The 20,967-nt window shown below is 43.5% G+C and overlaps 1 protein-coding gene across 3 annotated transcripts; it reads right to left on the bottom strand.

The window, feature by feature from the left end:
- Positions 1-1,341: 1,341 nt before the first annotated feature.
- Positions 1,342-20,612, bottom strand: LOC108025297 (uncharacterized protein DDB_G0271670). Of its 3 annotated transcripts, XM_017095688.3 has the most exons (6): positions 20,021-20,612; positions 10,211-10,460; positions 10,030-10,141; positions 8,838-9,390; positions 3,281-3,886; positions 1,342-2,967 (listed from the first exon to the last, which is right to left on the bottom strand). In XM_017095688.3, exons 1-6 carry the CDS (start codon positions 20,028-20,030, stop codon positions 1,865-1,867), a joined length of 2,634 nt encoding a protein of 877 aa, XP_016951177.1. In that variant the 5' UTR covers positions 20,031-20,612; the 3' UTR covers positions 1,342-1,864. The 3 variants fall into 3 exon arrangements, with proteins under 3 accessions (XP_016951177.1, XP_016951178.2, XP_050744585.1); XM_017095689.3 differs by lacking the exons at positions 8,838-9,390; positions 10,030-10,141; positions 10,211-10,460; positions 20,021-20,612 and adding an exon at positions 5,759-5,877; XM_050888628.1 differs by lacking the exons at positions 8,838-9,390; positions 10,030-10,141; positions 10,211-10,460; positions 20,021-20,612 and adding an exon at positions 5,783-5,876.
- Positions 20,613-20,967: the final 355 nt, after the last annotated feature.

Here is a 20,967-nt window from a genome sequence, read left to right as displayed (position 1 = left end):
GCCAAGGCAAAAACACGAAAGGCAACAGCAAAAAGCCCAACTCGACTTGCAGAACAAACGGCAAACACAGCTGCCGACAAACAAAAATCCAATCCACCAGCAAACAAATCGCGCCCAAGGCGCACTCTCTTGTCAGGTTTTGTGCTCCAAGATTCGCACATTTTGATGGCTTGTTTTGGGCCAGAGCCAAGCTTGAAGTCCACTGGAATCAACCAAACTAATGTTGAAGACCATGTTCGCTTTTGATTAGACTTTGAAATTTCGTTAAAAAAAAGGTCTTGAAATATGTAAACATATTTTTTATTTTTTTTCATTTAGCTTAAAATTTGTTGTAAATTTTTAAGTCCTCTGTTTTTGTCTAGAAAGTAAGAACGTGTATTAGTTTAAAGACCATTAAAGCTTACTTTAATTTATACATTCATTTTACACAAACATGTAGATAACATTAGCGAAGACAATAAACCTTTACATCAGCCGTGTAAAACAAATGTCATATTTGTATACCCTATCCTTGCAGAATAAGAGGGTATATTGGGTTCGTCGGAAAGTATGTAAAAGAGTGAAGTAGGCGTTCTTGAACCTATCTTTATGGCTTTGATTAGCTTTTAAGGGTATCTTTTAGGCGAGGAATTTTATATAATAATCAAAATACAAAGTTATTTTATAAAATTATAAAAGAATATATAAACATATTTGCTGAATGCCCAAATAAATATATATAATTTCAAATCAAACGAAGAACAACACAAGCTTACAAGGTAAAACCATTTTCTAAAGGGATTTTCCAAGCAGATCTTAACCAAGGCCTTGCCCACCCTTCTCTTTCTTACATTCAAACTACATTAACTTGTTTTACTAATTATGAAATGTTTATTTTATATCCCATATTAATTTACAATAATATTTACAATTAAGCGGTACAAAATGCGATATTTCCGAGTAAACCACAACATATTTGCTAACAATCGGGAATGGCGGGTCGCTAGCTACGCAGATTGATTCGATTAGACTACAGAAAGCTGGTTATGCAGAGGCTTATCACAAAAGAAAAAGGAATATTTGTACAGGCGGGTCTGTGGTCATGAATCTCTAGCAGATTACAATTTAAACTGACGGTTCGATCTCGCGGCGATATCCGCAGACCAATTAGAACATCCAATTGTCGAATTTCCCGCGACGCGTTTGCTTGCTGTTTTAGAAAAGAGATGGTATCAAAATGGTTAGTGGTTATCCGGGCTAAGATATGTTGATTCTCTATCGCTATCTATCTATCAGTCGTTTGGAAATATAAGAAAAACATAATCACATCGAAATAAGGAAATGAAAAACATTCAGAAAACATTGAAGTATTTATTTGCATTATTTATTGGTATTGCTTAAGTTTTAGGCTCATCATCAACTCCATCGAACTTTGTATATTTCTCTCTCGTTTAGTATATAGTTTATAGTACAGTTTACTCATAACTTTAATACATCTTTAAAAAATAATCATAAATCGTATAAACAAAACAAGTCGCAATCGAAAGCAGCTAAAAGAAATCACACTCTTTAGCTTTCCGGAATGTACGAGTGTGTAAAAAATACTTATCGAAATTATCAGATATACAGGGGGAATACAAGTGTAATAGCGAAAAACGAAACGGTTTTGGCATGCAAAAACGATTGATCGCTAGCGGTTTTGGATAGATCATTCTGGTATGTAAGTACAGAACACAGAGTACAGATATTTGGGATTGTCTTGGGTTCGGTCTCTACTCCACTACGTTCTACGTTTCTAGGCCTGGGCATAAGTGTATGGTAGAGTTCAGCACACGCTAAAAATCAAGGACTCAAAGGGCTAGCTAAGAGGCGGTTCTAACTAGGCTCAAACTTGCGTCACGCACTGCGCGTATTTGTCCAGTTCGCTCCGCAAGATCTTGACGCGCTCGGCCTCGGATTTCAGGGCATTTACCAGCTCCTCGATGGTTCGCTGTTGGTTCAGCACCAGTCCCTCCAGCTTGTCCACCCGCTGCTCCAGCTGGGCCACCCTCGTGGAGCCCGCCTCCTGGTGGTTATTCAGCTGGCTGGAGGGCTTCTCCTTCTCCTCCTGCGACTGTGAGCTGCTGGCGTTGGAGCTCTTAACTAGCGGCGAAACACTTCGTTGATTTCGAATGGCCAGACTGTTCGGCCTCGTGGCCTTCGTTTCCTCGTCGCTGCTGGCGGCTTGGACCTTGGCAGCCGTCAGGCTGCGGGACATGATGGCATCGTTGGTGGTGGTGCTGGAGCTACTGGTGGTCACCGAACTGCTGGTCGTTGAGTTCTCCACGTACATTGAGGACGTCACCGCCGAGGATTGCACTTTCGTTGTGGTACTGCTGCTGCTACTGCTGCTGATGGCCTGCTCGGCGGCAAAGAGTTTGGAGGTCCTTTCGGCCACCGAGGCGCCTCGGGGCTCCACACTGGGCGAGGTCTTCTTGCGAGTGACCTGCGAGGCCTTGAGCTCCTCCATCCAGGGCGCCTTCTTCTTCTCCCACTCGCGTGGCTTCGGCTTGGCCAGTTGCGGCTCCTCGCCCGTGGAGTTGTCATCGGAGGTCTTTCCTCCAGCACCGCCATCTTCACTCAGCTCGCTGGCACTGCCCGCTCCTCCACCGGATCCGGCCATTCCACTACCGTTCACGTACACCGAGTTGTTATTGCTCTCGCCCAGGACATTTATGGCCGCCGATGGAGGACGTCTCTTTGGGGCCTTGACCCTTCCCTGCCGCATGTCCGTGAGGATCGAGGAACGCTCCACGCGATCGAAGTCCGTGTCCTCCACGGCGATGGTGGCTGCCCTCCGGATTACCACGTTGCCAGCTGCTCCCGACTCGGGCAGTTGATTAGCACCTGTGAGCATCTTACTCGCCGTAAGACCATCCGCCAGATCGTGGGACACGGCAGAGGTGAGCTTGCCCTCGGGGTTCTTTTTCTTGCCGCCCAGAAGATTACCTGTGGTAAGGAGATGAAAGATTAGCATGGTTCGTGTACTGGCTGGGCCCGGCTGCAACGCTTTTGATCGACTGTCAGAAATGCTTTGGCTATTAGTACTCGGTGAAAGGCATTCTTTCCTTATCTACTTCCTATCGATACCATATCTTTATTTAATCGGGCACAAGTTCGTTGACCAATTGGAAATGGTAATATGTACAAATTGGTATCAATAAATGCATATAGCTACTTCCTATCGTTTTCCTATTTGGTTAGCCAAGTATTTCTCAACCGTGAAGCGTTGCATCGCTGGACTCCACTGTACAGTACTCACCAGCCACAGGCACTCCACCCGTGGGCGTTTTCTTGAGCGGCACACTTGGCTTCTTACTGAGCACCGGCGGCGGCGGCGACTTGACCTTCTCGTCCAGCATGTTCTCCAGGGATTTGCTCACTGCCGAGGCGGTCAGTCCGCTGGTGGATATGGTGGTGGCCGACGAGGTGGTGGTGGCACTGGAGGTGCTGCTGCGCTGCTGTCCAATGGTCACGGAGGCGCCCACTCCCGGCTGCTTGGTCAGATCCAGGTTCTTGTTCTCCAGGGACTTCCGCTGGGCGGCCACATTGCCGGTGGGCAGACCCGTCTCGCTCAGGATGTCGTTGAGGGAGTCGCGGGAGCCAAAGCTCTCCTTGCGACCCGCCGAGGAGGAGGCTGTGGTGCTGCTGGTGGTGCTGTTGCTGCTGCTGCCGGTCTTCTTGATGTACACCTTCGACGTGGTGGAGGAGCTGCCCCCGGCGATCTGCTCCTTCTGCTGCTGCGTGGTCACCGAGGTGGTGCTGCTGGAGTTGCTGGAGTTCGTTGTGGTCATGTGGCTGGCGGTGCTGCTGATCTTCCGCTGATTTTGGGGCTGCGTGGTGGTTGGCGGCTCGTTGATCGGTGCAACTGGAAAATGGGTAAACAGAGTCGGGCATTAGATACATTGGACTCTTTTAGCACCTGAGTAACGACATGCAAACATTCAACTTTATTTACCAACAGTAGAAATCAGTTAAAACGCAAAGCAATCAAGAAAGCGTATTATTTAGAGAGAAAAATGTGTCTACAGAAATCCTTAAATGCAGGTGTTTTCATTCTCAGGACAGCTAATCAGATATTATTTAGCAAACCTTAGTTAACGATGTTTTATATTATGTTTTATATTTTAATGAAATTGTTACATATTTTCTATTTGTATAGTCCTACTTAATTTAATCCTTTTGGTTCCTAGATCCCCTATAATCTTTAATAAGCTTGTATCTCTTAGCCGACATCCACTGCGTCTCAGCAATTCGCATTCGGATGAGGTGGTCCATGACTAACCATCCCGGTTCAGAACAGCTGAGCACAGAAACAGCGCGAAACTGGTTTCGTGCCGACAACTTGTTGCCAAATGTCAATAAAACTAATGTGGAAACGCTCAGGGAAACACCGTACAATAGAAAAACAAACGAAAACCGAACCGAACCTCAAGCTTGAAGCTCAGGCTGAATCTGTATCCGAATCTGAGGCGTAGGAGCGGATCAAAGCGGGCTAAAAAGCAAACGGATGGCTGCAGACGACAGCTGACGGGCATAAATAAACGCCAATAAATGGCTGTGATGACAAAAGCCAAATCAAACCAAGGCAGGCCAGGCAGAGGCAAGACTAAAAGCCAACGAAAAGTATTGAGTAACAAACTTAAAATGTGTAAAGGTCAGACCCGAAGAAATGGCAACAGCCAACAGGAAACGGCAGCCAAAGATCAGGCAACGAACTGCAAATGCCCTTTAAAATCGAACACAAACTACTGACTACTAGTGCAAACAATCTGTTAGGAACTAATAAGCAAGCTAGAGTAGAAAATCATACAAAATAATAGTACATTCTTATAAAATAGGTGGGTGTTTTAATGTCAGTATCAAGGTTTTATGTGTCTCGAATCAATAAAATCACAAAAACATTGTTTGTAGTTCACTACCTTTTAAGACAGAAATGTATACATTCCACAGTTCCCCAACGAAGCCACTAAGATTCACTGGCGCAATCATCTCTAATTATAATCCCACTTGTTCTGGTGATGTCATACCTCAATATCGGACCCACAACGTCGATTAGCTTTTTCTTCAATATTTAAGCTTCAAGTATGCCCAAATTTAGGCACGCCCCATCAATCTTTCCATTCCCACGGACAAGCCAATGTACCCAGAGACCAAAGAGGATTTTATGGCCACCAAGCAAGAATTGGCTTTGTCATGGTCGAATTTCTAAATAAAGGTGGCCGAAAAGAAAAGCGCTCGGCCCAACGACTTTCACTGCTTTTAATGACAAAAAAGCAGAGCAAAATGAAATTTGCAATAAAAAAGCAGCGCGAATTTGATATTTTTTGCATTGAGTAATTGAGCGTTAGGTGATTGTCATTATTATGATGATGGCTGTTGTGGCTTTAACATATTTGTTTTTAGACTGGTTGCCAAAGGCAGTGCACACACAGGCACTCGCACGCACACTGCGGCACGGGCAACGAAAGACTTAGGCAACGAACGCGACTTAATGATGACTTTGAATCCGAGACACGCAGCAAATTATAATCATTAATTTACACCTGACTGACACACAAACCATAATTAGAAAAGCGCGCGCCCAAACCGTTTTTCCCCGACTCGAATGGAAGAAAACTTCTCTTGCCATGTGGCAGAGGGAAAACTATGACGAATGCAATTGCGCCACAAACTGGGTAAAAACACTTCAAGAAAGCAGTAAAGAAAGCCGCAAGAACGGCAACTGTAGCACACGCACCGCAAAAGCCAAGAAAATGATTACTTCTTTCTATTTCTCTATTTTTTGCCGCGCAGACGAAAAATATTTCAATAACGTAAATGGCCAAGAAATCACAGCGCACTGACTGGGCCAGAAAGGTAAACAAAAACGCTGGCGAAGGTACGAACAGAAATGTTGAGAGCGAAGATACGTTCATTTGTCTGAGCTCAACGCTCGGCTCTCTGGCAACTTTGTTGATAGACTAAAACTAAAACAAAGGGGCTTGGCCCCTAAAAGGCGGGGGAATCCCAGCTAAACGCCGCCAATGAACACCTTCATGATGATCAAAGAGACTTCGGCTAAGAGAGCCAGCTAAAGAGCTGCCAACCGCAAAAGAGCCACGTAAATCCAAAAGAAGGTAGCTCAAAACCAGTTACAGCCAACTGTAGTTTACTTTAATGATGTTGCCGCTGCCCAAGTGTCGAAGGTGGTTGCCTGAGGAAAAAGGCAAAAAAATCAAATATAAACTGCGACGTTGACAAAAGCAAACGCCAAAGCAAAAATTAAATGCCAAGCATAAATTTCGCAAGACTAAAAACCAGCAGCGCTGGAATTCCGCTGGCAACCGCAAAGTATGCTGCGAAATAATTTGTATTAATTAGGCATAATATTTCAACTTTTCGCAAACAGCAAATTGCAAAGTGTTCGCGCAATGCGGGGAAACTCTGCGATTTTCCAAGCAAACAAAGCGGGGAAAACTAGCAAACAAAACAAACAAGTCTTCGGTCACCCATGCAAATGACAAAACAAACATGCGCCGCAAATTGAAAAGAAAAACGATCGTAAACAAAGCGCTTTGATTTGGCTGCACTGCCTCAACAGCCGCCCCTTACCACAACCAACCCCGCCCCCCACAAAACCCCCTTTTCCACGCCTGTGGCAACGCGAGTGCCAAGGAAAGCCAAATAAATAAACCAATGCACTGAAGAGTTGAAAAGAAAATATTGACTAGAGAATGTCCTATCAAATTTTGGTTACCCTGGACTTCTGAGATTATAATGTTTACGTTTTACGTTTCCTTTGATAAAATTAAATAAATTATATCATACCAATTGGGGTTAGCTACAAGAAAGTGATTCCAATATTTACATTACAAGATAAAGATATATTTTCAAAAATATCTCAAAAGCAGCACTATATCACACCATTTTTAAATATGTAAAAAGTAAGTAACCATTTTTTGGTTCAAGATCTACAAAAAATAATTGAATTTTTCGTTAAAAAAATATATATATTTTATTAATGGAGAAATAATATTTTTTTGAAATATTTACATAAATTATATACAATTACTGGCTACAAGTTACAAGTTTTACAAGTTTTGTTTGAACTCCCTTAACAAACTGCACTACGGACCCCTCATCAGTATGCCCTCTCCCAATAAAACAGAGCGCCAACTAGGCAAAGCATAAATCACAGAAATTATGAGCAAGGAAGGAAGAGGGGCGTTCGGAGCCGCACAATTTTCCATTTCATATCAAAAACGCCTCGAGGCGAGAGAAAGGAAAACGAAAAGTGGCCGAAAAAATAAATGTAAGGAAAAGCAAGAAAAGTCAAGAGCCCAGGGGAAATCGGGGAGCAGGGAGGTTCACTCGGCCGCTGCCTACTGGAAAAACTCGTTTACATACAAATCGTGGTGATAAAGCTGGCCATACGGGCGCCCAAGAACTCGAAGGAGCCGCCTCGCTGCGTCCGCCGCGGAGTGCGGACCCCGTCTACGAGGCCGGGCTCCATTCCGGACCCGGATCCGGCCCCCACTCCGCCCCTGGCACGGGTTCGGGGGCGTGGCAGCGGCGGAGCTGCTGTAGCCGCAATTTAGTTCGTGTATTTGGCAGTGTTTTGTGTTTGGTTGTTTGTAGGTTGCAGTTGCAGTTGCAGTTGCAGTTTCATTATTAAACACCAAAAATCGAAGAAAACCGTAGTGGAAGTAGAGAAGTTCAAGAAGAATAAAAAAGGGAGTAGAGAGGAAGAGAAAAGTGGTGTGGAAAAATTACAGAGAGAAAGACCAACGACTGGCGTCATAATATACAAAATATGTGAGTGGAAACGTAAAACAAGAGATAGAGTACAAGAAAGACGGGGAAATGGTAAACAAAATTTCCCATAAAAAAGTCATAAAACCAGGGAATAACGAACTTGGAGATGTGGTTTAAACGAAAGATTTTCGAATGGTTTAATTGAAGAGTGCGTGGTGCGTGAAGTGCGTGTGGATGGATGTGATGTACGAGTATCTGAGGTGCCGCCCATTTGATTGGAAAACTAGCCGTCAAATTGATACGACTTTGCGTATCTAAAGCTTTATCCCATTAGCTACTGTCGCTGGATGTCAATGGTGTCTGCTGCATAAGCCTATCAAATGTGAAAAGCCAACTGACAAGATGTTGGTATTAAACCATTTCTCCAAAGTGCGTAAGCAACATAATAAAATATCTAAACACCCCATTTTATATTTAAATATCTACACCACTTTATATAGAAAGCAGTTTCCCTTGGTTCAACGATCACTAGGCCCGCTAGTAAAGTCCGATACTAAAAAGTGCATATAAAAGCTGGTTAAAAACCCTCAAAATCAACCATTATTCAGCCAATTTATGGCGCGCCTATAAAAGCTTCGTACACAAATCCCAAGACAAATACGCCTCCATTACGCATCGGTGATAAAAGATATCTGATTCATATTCGCCAGCGGCAATTAAGTCATCTACAAATTTTCCACACACGTTGAAAAACTAACGATCCGCAAGATATGCAGCGAGCTGGGGATGCCAGGGGGTGGGAGGCGCCTGTGTCTTTTCTTTTAATTAATTCAATTACCAAACAAACGTTTATTGACTTTGATCCCGCGCGCTACGTCACGACGGCAGTTTCGCAGTCTAACGACTTGAGTTTTACAGCCGATGCGTTCGGAAAATTGCCGCCAATTAAGTGGGGGAAAATGCATTGATGAGGGGTGGTGGTGGCGGTCGCGACTCTTGATGACAACAAACTTGACAGACCGAAATCAAAAATGCGATATGCGATGTGATTGAGGGGGAAATCCAGCCGGGTGAAAACTCACCTTCCGAGGGAGCCAGCATCTTGACGAAGTTGTCGGGGAAGACGCCCACTTTGCCGCGGATTTCTCCTTTCCACCAGCCTTTGTCGGGCAGCTCCGTGGTGATCACTGTGATGATGTCATCCACCTTGAGCTCCAGCTCGTCGTCGTTCTGCGGGGCGTAGGGGAACTCCACCCGGCAGTACTCCCGCTGGGGCTTGGGCGGCAACATGGGCACAGCTGCTCCTGATCCCGATCCCGAAACTATGGCCGCTGGTTCCGCCGGAGCAGAGGTTCCGGCTGCAACCACCCTGCTCTTGGTGGCCTGCTTGGCTGTGGCTGTGGCGGTGGCGGTGGTGGTGCTGGTGGTGCCCCCTCCAGCTGACACTGTGGACGTGGCTGCCACATTGGCCACATTGGCCGCCTTGGACGTCAGCGACGATGTGGTCACGGTGGCGCCAATTGTCGGTGGCCGCTTGGAGGCCAAGATGGGAGACGGCTCGATGTGTTGCACAAAGTTCGAAGGGAAGACGCCGACTTTGCTGCGCAGACGACCGCGCCACCAGCCTTCCTCGACCTAAATGAGAAAACAGAGTGGCACAGCGATGAGTGGACTGAACAGACAGAAACCGAGTGTGCTGCACTGCGAGAAACTGAAGAAGGTTCTTGGGGAATTTACAAAATAAATCAATTAATTAATTGGTTAAAGAAATGTTACCTCTCAACTATGATCCTAAGCGAATTTTAATACCAAACAAAATTCTAAATCAAAGTTAACTTGGAGTTAACAAATTTAATTATTTTTGCTTCTGTATAGTTCGTTGTCAATTAAAAATGTTTCATATCGCACTTTTTTTATACATTGTCAGAGTAGATTAATATTTCCTCAGCTTGGTTTTGAATTTCCAAATGTTTTATTATTCATACTGTATATGTTTCATATTTTTTAAACAAAGAGGAGAAAATACATTGTAGAAAGCTTTAGAGATAGCACTTTAGTGGTCATTGCTCGGAATTGAAACGATTCTCCTTTTAAGGAACTTAAAAAAATAACGAGTTTTAAAATGGAATCATAAACAATTGTTCTGAGAATATTATTATAAGAAATGGATTTCATATTCTCGCAGTGCAGAACGAATTTCAATTTCTATTGGCCCAATAGGTTAAATGGGGGTAGTAAGCCCCCGCACCCCCATTAGCCCCTGCGTATACGCACCTCCCCTAGGAATTCAATGACATCACCCACGGCGAGCGTCAGTTCGTCGTCGTTGACTTGTGTGTAGCTATAGATGACTTTGCAGCGGCGATTCGATGTCGCGGACTTGTCCCTGAAGTTAGGAGGGATGGAATGTACATTTAAATGACGCAATATTCGAAAGTGGGCCAAAGGGACGAACCTCAGTTGCACGGCTGTGGGCTCGTCGATGTGGTCGCCGCTGCCGGAGGTTCCGTTGCCATTGCTGCTGATTCCGGACTCCAGCACGCGGACAAAGTTGTCCGGAAACATTCCCGTGACGCCGGAGGCCTTCAGGGTGCCCTGCCACCAGCCGCCGGGCATCTGCTTGATCCGATGGATGATGGCACCTTTCTGGAGATCCAGCTCGTCCGGCTCCTTGGCCGCGTACTCGTACTCGACTATTGCACAGACTGGAATTAAAGAGTGGAGGTTTAATACAATGGAATATTTAATATAATATGTAAAATATGATTTAATAATATCTTCTCTTCTAAATTCCTAAAGTAGGATTCCCTATTTTTAAATATGACATATTAACAATCTATACAGAATTACTTAAGCAAAAACATAGCCAATATGGTTGGGTAATTTTAAAGTGCTATCGGGAGGCAAATGAGTTACCCAATTATGGCACACAAACATGACTTGTTTGTGCAAATATTTACAATGGCATCGGGTTGCGCAACGTTTAACCTACTCTAATACCCATCTATATGGCCACAAATACATTTATCGAGCCCCTTCTGAAACGTGACATTTGTCTTTTGCTTTTCCCTCTTTTGGTTTGCCGATGCCCCTGAAAGAGTAAAAGTTACATGACACTCCGTCTACGGAACGGGAATAACAATTTCTGTCGTGGGCGATGACAAATCACGGATCGTGTTGGGGGACTCCATCTCCACATCCACATCTACAACCCGAACCATCCATCAATCAAACAATCTGTCGTATATGGGTCACCGAGTACTTGGCACTCCGTCAGGGCTGATTATTCCCGGGCCAGTTTCGAATCTTAGCTTAAATGGAGTCATCCAGTGCCACTCTATGATTATCACAAGGAGCAATAAAGTTCATGAGTAATCTGGTCACCAGAGAAAGCCCGAAATAATACAAATTAAAATATGATAGATCTATTAACCTATTCAATATCTTCGATGCCTTCATTGTGGATTAAATTTCAAAGGTTATTTTCGAAACTAAGTTCAACATCTCAATAAAATCTTCAGCCTCATCGGGCATAAACCAACCACTTCCCCGTAATTTTAATGGAAAGTCATTAAGCTTGAGCATGAACTTTCGATTTCCATACAACTAGTCTTCGGAGGCTTCCCATAAACACACTTCTTAATCATCGGCATCTGCTTTGCTTTGGCAGCCCAAACAGAATACTATTTGTCATGACTCATGCTAAAAGCAATGAGACCATGACTGACTGACATTTTATTTAAAACCAGCACTATTAACTATATTTCCCCCGAGTCGCAGAAGGCAACGGCTTGAAAACGTAAATTTTAATTTAAATAGCCGCCACGTTGGACTTATTTGGCTGTGGAGGTTGCTGCCCCCGCACGATTGACTCAGTTTTTATTCATTTCTTGTCTTTCGAGTGTTTGGATGCCGTGTCTAATTTTTGAAGGCTGGTACGTATGAGTGATGGAAATACCCTCCCAAAAAACGTAGTTTACTGATGGAAAAGAGTATTAAGGCCTCTTCAGGGAACTCAAACACATTCGAAACACTTATTGGCTTAGGAAAAGAAGAAAAACGAAGACGAAGAGGGCCGCAGATAAACAAACAACATAATAATGAATTCCTAGGCTACGTGATGTCGTTTAGATCGACACTTCTTATGTGGGTCAGTTTGTGGAGGGGAAGCCTCTATCTAAGACCAATCCGTCAGAACTTGGTGGGTAATGTGCGGAGGGAAAACTGAAAATTGTCACTGGTTAGCCAACGTTTAATGGGTGTAAAATCAGCCATCGAAGTTGATCGCTTGATGGCATTAAAGCGCCTCGAAGTGCTTTCCATTTTCCGCTCGTTTCGATTTAGCTCTTAACATTTCTTTTAATGACAGCGGTTTTTGAGGGGTTTTCAGGGGTTTTGGGGGGAGATGCGGCCACCAACGGTGAAGTGCCTGCCAGTCGAAAACCAAAGCAGATTCGTCAACAGCGATAGTAATAATTTCACTCCAGTTAAAGTCGCAATCTGTTGTTTCAGTTCCAGTCCCCAAGAGACCGTCGTCTGCGATCGAGACTGAGATCCGGCGATGAAGTGGCAAAAGTGCTGCAGCAAAAGCCAAAGCCACGCACTGCAACAACAACAAATGGACGGACTGACGGACGGAACCATCAAAGTCTTCAAAGCAAAGCTTGGAAAACAAAGACAGCTGGGGATGGCACTTGGATCGTGAGCTCTGATGCAATACTAACGACTTAATTACCATGTTTAAAGGAGATTATTGATTGGTTTTGAGTCGCACTGTCAGCTTTGAAATTATTCGGGATTGAAAATAAAGAAAATCTATTTAAAGATTCAACTAACAAGATTACAATGTATATAATGTAAGTTGAAAACTACAACAAAGAAGAATCATTCTACAGATTAATAATATCTTTAATTAATAATTATTTTATTATATTCGTGTCACGCTTGCATCCCCGCCAAGTGTCAATTTGTATCTAGGCCAACGGCAGCCGGGCCAGTCGGCATCTAAGTATCTTTGCATCCGAATGGCCAAGTATCTCAGTTCGTGAGTGCCTCAGCCACACTGTTTAACCTACGCGACTGTAAAAGGCAAACAAAGCGGCAGCCAAATGAACCTTTAATGCGGTTTTTGTTTTTCAACTTTTTCATCTTCCTCTGGCGACTCGCAGCCGCTTTCCTCTTTGTTTTTCGCTCATATGCTGGGTACGCTTGAATAACAATAATAACCGACCGCAAAGCGCGCTGAATGAGTGGAAAGAATGGAGGAGAGTGTTGAAAGAGGGCCTAGAATGGGCGGTATGCAGCTGAGAAATGAGCCGCGTCTGGAAAAGCTACACGGGAGAAAATCCCCACTTCTAACTTTAAATTTACTGAAAAAATATTCAAGAACTAATTTATTAAAACAACATTAAAATAGGTTCTTGGAAACTCCAATGTTTTGTGGCTCAATACTGTTATATCGAAAATCTGGTCGTTTTTGAAAGATCCAACCCAAATACGACGAGCTTTTGCCGGCAGAACAATGTGCCTACAACTTACTTGGTCCATGTCATATACAGATATAAATTAATATTTCAATATTTCAATTTATCATCACCCAATCAGTTCACACTTCCGTGTTGATACTACTCTTGGAGTTCATCCAAATAAAAATCCAGAAAATCGATCGACATTTTTTCCTGTGTACAGAAAATGGTGAAAATCAGGCGCCAATGGTGGAAAGCGGGGAAACGCGCAGCAGAGTCGTGTGAAAAGCCTGATGAAAGAGCCGAGTGCCGAATGGGAAAACCAAATGTGTAAATGTGTCAAAAGCGGAGAAAATCGCATGACAGACGCAGCCGCCGACTGCCGCCGCCAGAGGGCGTGTTCCTCGTCATGGACTTGTGGGTGTTCGGGTGTTTTTCTGTTTAATATCTCGCCTTGTACACTCTCGTAAATGCGATCACTGCGATACCGGGTTTTGTTGTGAAGTCAGCTTCCCCAATGTCAAACAGCACATCATGTCCGCCATAAAGATATGCAAATCGGTTACTAGATAGTTAAAAATATGGCGCGAAAACAGGTTAAGGTGTGAGGAGCGGGAGAATGAGATTTAAGCATAACTCGGTACTCTAAAACACACACTTAAGCACCGTCCAATAAAGTGTTTTATAAATTACTCCTACATCTTCGCCCCTCTCATCTGCAATCTCCCCCGTATTTATAAAGTTCAACTGATGCATCCCAAAGATTACCGAAACGGGTAAGCTCTGCATAAAACGTGGGGAATATAACCTGTAACCGGTTCAGTCGAGCAGCTGCCTCTATGTGCTGCTGGCCAAGGGTGCGGCCAAAGTCCCAAAGTTCGGTTCAAATCAAACACCTCCGACAAACAAAACCCCCTCGTCCCTCAAACTGACACCTCCCCCGCCTCATCCCCTTTGAGGTGAGCAAACAAGAACATGCTAATTGGTTTAACTATCGGTTTTGGCTGCCTTTGAATTTCGGTTTTGCTTGGCTTGGCCCCTAGTACAGACAGAGAAATACTTTACTATTTAAATATTTAAAACAATTTACTGTACTATTTTCAAATGGTTAAATACAATAGTTTATATATATAATATAAAATGCTTTTAATGTAGATATTTTATTGAGTTAGGGTTTGATACCCCCATCGATAGCAGAGTATGGCCTTAAAGAATTCAATTAAATATAAATAAATATTAATTTTAGAACCCTTCAAGCCCGTTTTTCTCTGTGTACTTATTCCGAAGGTGCGATGTTGGCGGTGTGGGGATGCCGTGAACCGTAAACGGTAAATTGCCTTTGCGTGAGTTCGACTTTTAAATATGCAAGTCCCCCGGTTTCCAGGGACTCTTAAGGGGGGTGAGCACAAAAAGGGGTTATCCACATGCATAAGTGAGTACTGCATCGGCTCAGTTTGTGAGTTCAGCGCGGATACCGTGAGTTAATGGAGCTGACCTGTCTGACTGCCTGTTTTCCTTGGGGGCGGGCTCCCAACCGGTAACTGGCATGACCTGGTTAAGACTTTTGTTTGTTCTATTTGGGCCAGCAAGGGGAGTTTAACTGTCATGGAAGCGCTGCATATTGATTGGGAAGTGTTCTTTAGGAACTTAATCAGCTGTTTGAAATATGGATGAAGAGTAAAACAAAGCTAATATAAAATATTCAATATTTGCTAGTTTTGAAGGTGTTTCATTAATATTTTAATATTACATGGTTTATGGATGTTCCATTCTGTGATATTATTTTTCTTTATATATAAATAAATTGTATTAAAGAAATTACATTCTTAAAGTCAATCTTTGCAGCCCATGTTCTGCGAATAACATTTCTTAGAATCATTGTTTTTTAATCGTGCATGACCGAGTATGAATAATCACCTTTCTGAACAGCTGCCGGCAGTTCGAAAAGGTCTAACCAACCCTCATTACAATTATTTTGTATGCAGGTCGGCTCTAAGTTTCAAAATCAATTCCAGAGCACGAGAAAACGACAAAAGTGTCAGGCCCCAGGAGTCAAAGGCCAATTTCTCTTTTCCCTCTCTGCCGTCCTCCGAAGCGAATACACACGAACACATCCTTGATGAACCCGGCCCACCCAGCTGACCTTGACTTATGAGCTTCGCCGGCCCCTGAAACAGAAATAAAGGCAGTTGCTCAAGTTCAAGGCCGCTCGTTGCGTGTGAAAAACAGAGGCACTAGCTAATTCGTTTGTCGCCAAATGAGCTGCGTTTCAATTGGTTTTAATTGGGGGAACCCCACAACTACGAGGCCCACATGCACTAAACTCTACACAAATTGACATTTTGTGAATCACTGCCACGAAGGGAGGGCCTAAACTCCACTGATAAGCCAGGGGTCGACCCTCGTCGATAAACAAAGAGTGGCATTCACATTCGGGTTCGATTAAGTCATGGCCGCAGGTGTCGTCATTGTCACGCGTGACCATCTGAAAGCACTGGGAAAATTGCAATGTGTCGAAAAATATTTATGGGATGTCCCAACAAAGAGATAAAAAAGCAAATAGATATTATGCTTTAATGGTTTAAAATATACATTTTTTATAAACAACTATACCCCAAACTATTTGGTATTTCCCCGAAATTGATTTCAAATGATTTTCAAGTGTGAGGCCCCTCATAGGGGGAAATCACTTCACCCTTGACCATCACTTGAATGCATTTCCATTTCAATTGAACGCGGCAGAGCTGCCAGCCGATGGCAAGCGAAGCATGGAAAAGCTGGCCAAACGCAGGTTCCAATTGAAAAGCCAGCCCGCCCCTTCGCCCAGTTTCTCCCCTCCGCCCATGTGATTTGTGTGGCAATATGTGGCGGCGATCGCCGCTCAATTCCAAAGAGTTTACGATGGAAAGTGTTGGGGAGCAGCCATCCCATTCAGCCATCCGTCAGCAATTGCGGCTGATGAGTTGTGCATTAGCCAAATGAAACGGGGAAAATAAAGTAAAGTGTGCAGCTGGGGGTCGGGAGAGGGCAGCTGATCAAAGGGGGTTTTCCGATTGGTCAAACTGGTGATATATGGTTATTAACAGTAAAATACTGAGTGCTTCCTATCAACCTTCCCCGTCTTCAAAATACATGATTGAAAGCAAAAAAAAGTATTTTAAAACTACATATTTATAAAAAGTCGTTGAATAAATTACTTTCTCAGATTCAAGACAATGAAACACATTGATGTTTGATTGCTTCAATTAGAAACAAAGTAAACAGAAGTAAACAAAGTGGAGGCTCTGTAATTCTTAGGAACCCAATGCACTTAATCCCAGAAGAGGGGCCTTGGAGTTCATTCGGGTCTTATCAGTTCATTGATATGGACTGCTTTATGGTTCACCCGATGAGGGACCCGCATATTTCCCCTGCAAACATGGAGATAAAAGAGTAAACGAAGGCGCAGAGCAAGTCAAGTTGGTTTTTAGATCGTAGAACAAACACCAAATAAACTTGGCATACTTTTATTTAATTTTTTATGGAATCCCTTGTCAGGGACGGAAGCATACGTACATGCCAGTAAGAGCTCACGAACTCATATCTCTAATTTTCTATTTAGTTCTCCTCCCTTTTTTGATAAGCCGGGCAGCAAAAGTCTGGGGAATCGCGATAAGATAGCCCGGCAGCGAAAAAAGCCAGCTAAAATACAATTCTGCCTTTCGCATTCGAGTCTGAGTCACCGAAAGTCACAACTGTTGAATGCACTCGACCAGCAAAAAGTTAAAAACAAAATAAGCCGCGAAAAGTAAATGATTTGCATATCAATAAAGCGGTTCTGTTCACTTCGCCAGCGACGAAATGCAAACGAAAAATAATTGGAAGGCAAAATTGAATGTTCTCTGCCGTTTTTTACATTGCACATTAACGCTTTTGCCAGGACATATCCGGCGATTATACTTCCTAGTGCTAAATATTTGAATTTAAGGGGAAAATGAACTTTTGACAGATAAAACTGGAAAGTTCCCTATAATATGAAGAAAGTGGAAATAAGACTTTGAATCACCTTGGAAAACAGTCTGAAAGTATGCAAGAAAAAAACTGTCGTCTCCAGACATAAATCTAAAGGGCTTCCGTGTTCAAAAAGATTTGCTGCATACCTTTAGGCACATTTTTAAATGATTTAAAACAGTAGAATTTTTTTTTTTTGCTTTCTAAGTTGTAAACATTTTGATAAGCCTTAAACTAGGCATTTAATTTCAGTATTCAAATGTTTAAAGCTTACAATGTTAATAATAGATTTAAGAAATATGTATATTAAACATTAAACAACGTCCATTATCATACCAAAATCACCTTTTCGAATGACTCACTCCTTTCCCGCATAGAGTATTCCCCCATCGCCGAACTCCTGCCCCTAATTCGCGATTGTCGTGAGCAATTCTGCGAACGCAAAGTGACTCATAAAGCGATCCATCAGTTACAGGCAGGGAGAGGGTCTCATAAGAAGGGGCTATGGTAATGGGCCATCCGAGGGCGTGGTCCCGAGTTCTTCATTAACCCATTCCGAGGCCCACGCAAAAGTCAATTCCAGCCAAATCCAGGCGTGGCGAGAGCAATTTATTAAATTGTCAGGAAAGCCTTGGCACAAGGAGTGTTGGGCCCCTCAGATATGGATGTGATAAGATAAAAACCGAGCAAAATGTGTGGCAAATGGAAATCTGATAAAATGTTTTCGTTTGGCGATTCATTTGTGTTGACCATTGATTGCCATTGTTGCCTGTTTTGTGTGTTGTGTTGGCGTTACATAAACGCCAGTCGGAATCACTTAAACGGGCGGAAGAAAGCAGCTTTGTTGGGATGCAAATGTCGCAGACGGAGGTATACGGGGAGAGCTGGCCGCTCCATTGTCTGTCCAGGCCCCATGGAAATTGTTCATCAAAAGAAATCATCAGTAGAAGCTGCTGCGGGTGCGGTGCATATTTTCAGGGAGGGTCTTTCAATCAGCCTCCATTATCAGCCGGCATCACCGGGAAAAGCAGAAACACAAAGGCGGGGCTCCACGGTCTTGGGTCGTGGCTCCTCTCACAAAGAAGCCGTAACAAGGTTGAAGTGCACATTAAGATGAATTAATATTGTCCGGCAGAGAGCCCCTCCCCAGTAGTTCCTATCGATCCCGGATTATCGCCCTGTAGAACACACAACAGTAGCCAAAGGGTCAGAAGGGGCGAGCTTTTGAGCTGATTGTGGGGAAAATCCTATGTATGTCCGAAGAAAACAGAGGCTGAGCTCGGAAAATGCGTCGAAGAAGGGAAAGTGTACAGTAAGCTGGGTTGCTATATTTAGCCTTTGTTTTGCCACCGCTTCCAAGGTTATATAAACGAATCTGCTCTTCACAAGTTGCCTCTAATTGGAATGGTTAATAGAGGGTATTAAATAATCAGCAGAGGTTTCTGCATCATCAGTGGGATGTTGCCTAGTTATTGATAAGAAAATGTTTTGGGAACATGTAGTTTACAGCAGAAAATAAAGATATTATATTTTTAAAACAAAGTTTAAACCCCTTAGCGCTCTTAGGGGCCCACGAAAGAGTTAATTAAAATGTTAGAAACCGCAATTTTTTCATCGCATTTTGCCTGAATCACGGCTTTTTATTTTTAGCTGACCAGAAAGAGGGAAATTTTCCACTAATTTGCATCGCAGAACATTTGTTCTCCAGTGCCCATTGTGAGTCCGAAAAGTTTTCAGGGGTTAAGTGCGGCGCGGCGAAAATGAAATTGATGGCAACATGAAATCATCAAAACGCAGAATTCTCATTCAAAAGACCTTTTCTTCGGCCAGCCCCCGGAACCGGTTTCCACATTGTTTTAACCTCTGCCTTACGTGTGTGTTAGCCAACTTTTGGTTATTGCTGTAAAATCGTGGTCGTTAAAAGTGTGAAAACAGCCGGGCTTTGGCAGCGCCGTTAGTCAGCCGGGGATTGGATTTGAGTCCGAGTCGAAAGAAAAACAGGGAAATCCAAGTGTCCTTGGGTTAAGATGACACACCCACCCCGAAGAGCAACAATAACAAGAGAGTTTTCGGCGCACAAAATGCGAATACGGGGGCAAAGGCAGACGGCGAAAATAGGCGGACCCACCCCGAAAAACTAGGAAGGTACAACAACAGAACGGCGAGGAAGGGGAGTCTTGGATTGCCGAATTCTATATGCCCTTCTGGGTGAAGGAAAAGTGGGATTTACAGCGGTACAATGCGGGAAAACTCTTTGAAATGCTGGTATGGGACCATATTTTGGCATGATATATATTATTCCCAAAAATCCCAGTTATTATACACATTGTTATATTTTTCCTATTGGTGTTGCAGATCGAAGTCTTCACGATTTGTACTTGTTACGTAATTTAAAAAACATTTTTATTTTAGAAAAAACACTAATATGTATAGCCAGAAAAAAAAACTGATATTGAATTTAATATTTCATACATTTGTTTAGACCTCATAAGTGAAGCTTGTCTATAGCGTGATATACCCAACTTTCTTAGGGTACTGAAACTGCAGTACATTGAGATACTCTTATAGATACTCTGTAGGTCTGCCTAACAAACGTTTTGTACATCGCGTAATACCCCGCTGTCGAAGGGTATATAAAGTGATGACTTTAGGAAGGGTATAAAAAGTGAAAAAAGCACAGATACTCTATCCTGCAGATATAGATACTCTTTCAGGGGATTGCAACTGCAGTAGAACCAGCAGCTGTGTAGATACTATTCCAGATCCTCCGCCACAGCGTGGTTCCCCACATTCCAGGAGGGCAGACTTACTGTTGTCCATGCTGACTGATTGGTGGCAGCGCTTCCAGCAGGTTCAATGCACGCTGTATCTCTTGGATTTCGTATCTCGAATACGAGTTTATGAATCACGCCGTAGCCGCGAGAACGGAAGGTAGGAACTACCTAGAACTTGTACACGGGTATTTCTCCGACGTGTTTTTATTTATTTTGGCCCTGTTCGTTGGCTTCGACAGAGGGGGGAGCGGAGGGGGGCGCATTAAATTTCGCGTCACGTAGAAAGCACCGAATCTTCTTCTTCTCTGCTTCTCTGCTCTCTCTGTCCCTCTTTCGCTGCACTTTCCTATCTCCGCCTGCTTCCTCTCGGCTTCCTTTTCCTCTCTGCGGCCACGCACTGCACTCCGCTTCTGCTTCCCACTCTCATTCGTATGCACTTTATTCACTCCGTTATCCGCACCTATGCAGCGCTTTTTCCACGCACTTTGGCCGCCTTTATTTTCCCAAACTCGGCTCGGTACTGCGCTTTTGGCCCGGAGTGGCAGCAAATTCGATTTGGCGAGCGAAAAGCGCGACGACGACACCCACACGACCGTTCTGCGCCACGCAAAAACAAAAACAAAAACAAAGAGCGGACGAGCGTAGGGATGGAAAGCCGAAAAAGAAATTCGAAGCGGAACGTAGCGAACGTAAGGAACGTAGGCAGACGTAAGCAAACGTAAGTGCCACGGTTGGATTTTAACAGCGCCGTTGGTCACACTTTTCGATATTCTGTTAAGCTAACAGCGCTGGAACTAACATTTGCCGCGTTTTCGGGTTCTGGTCCAGGGTGCCAGCAGAGACTCGCGCCCAGTAAGGGTACTCCCCTTGCAAACTATTTAAAATTAAAAAGCAATTCAGCTTTATATTGTTTAATAAAAATATAGAATATATCATTTGTTGATACATATACAATAGTCAATTTGCCCTATATTATAATATAT

This window comes from Drosophila biarmipes, chromosome 3R (assembly GCF_025231255.1).
Source record: "Drosophila biarmipes strain raj3 chromosome 3R, RU_DBia_V1.1, whole genome shotgun sequence".
NCBI lineage: Eukaryota > Metazoa > Arthropoda > Insecta > Diptera > Drosophilidae > Drosophila > Drosophila biarmipes.
Note: the sequence above shows the minus strand (reverse complement) of the source record. Positions and strands in the feature narration are given on the sequence as shown.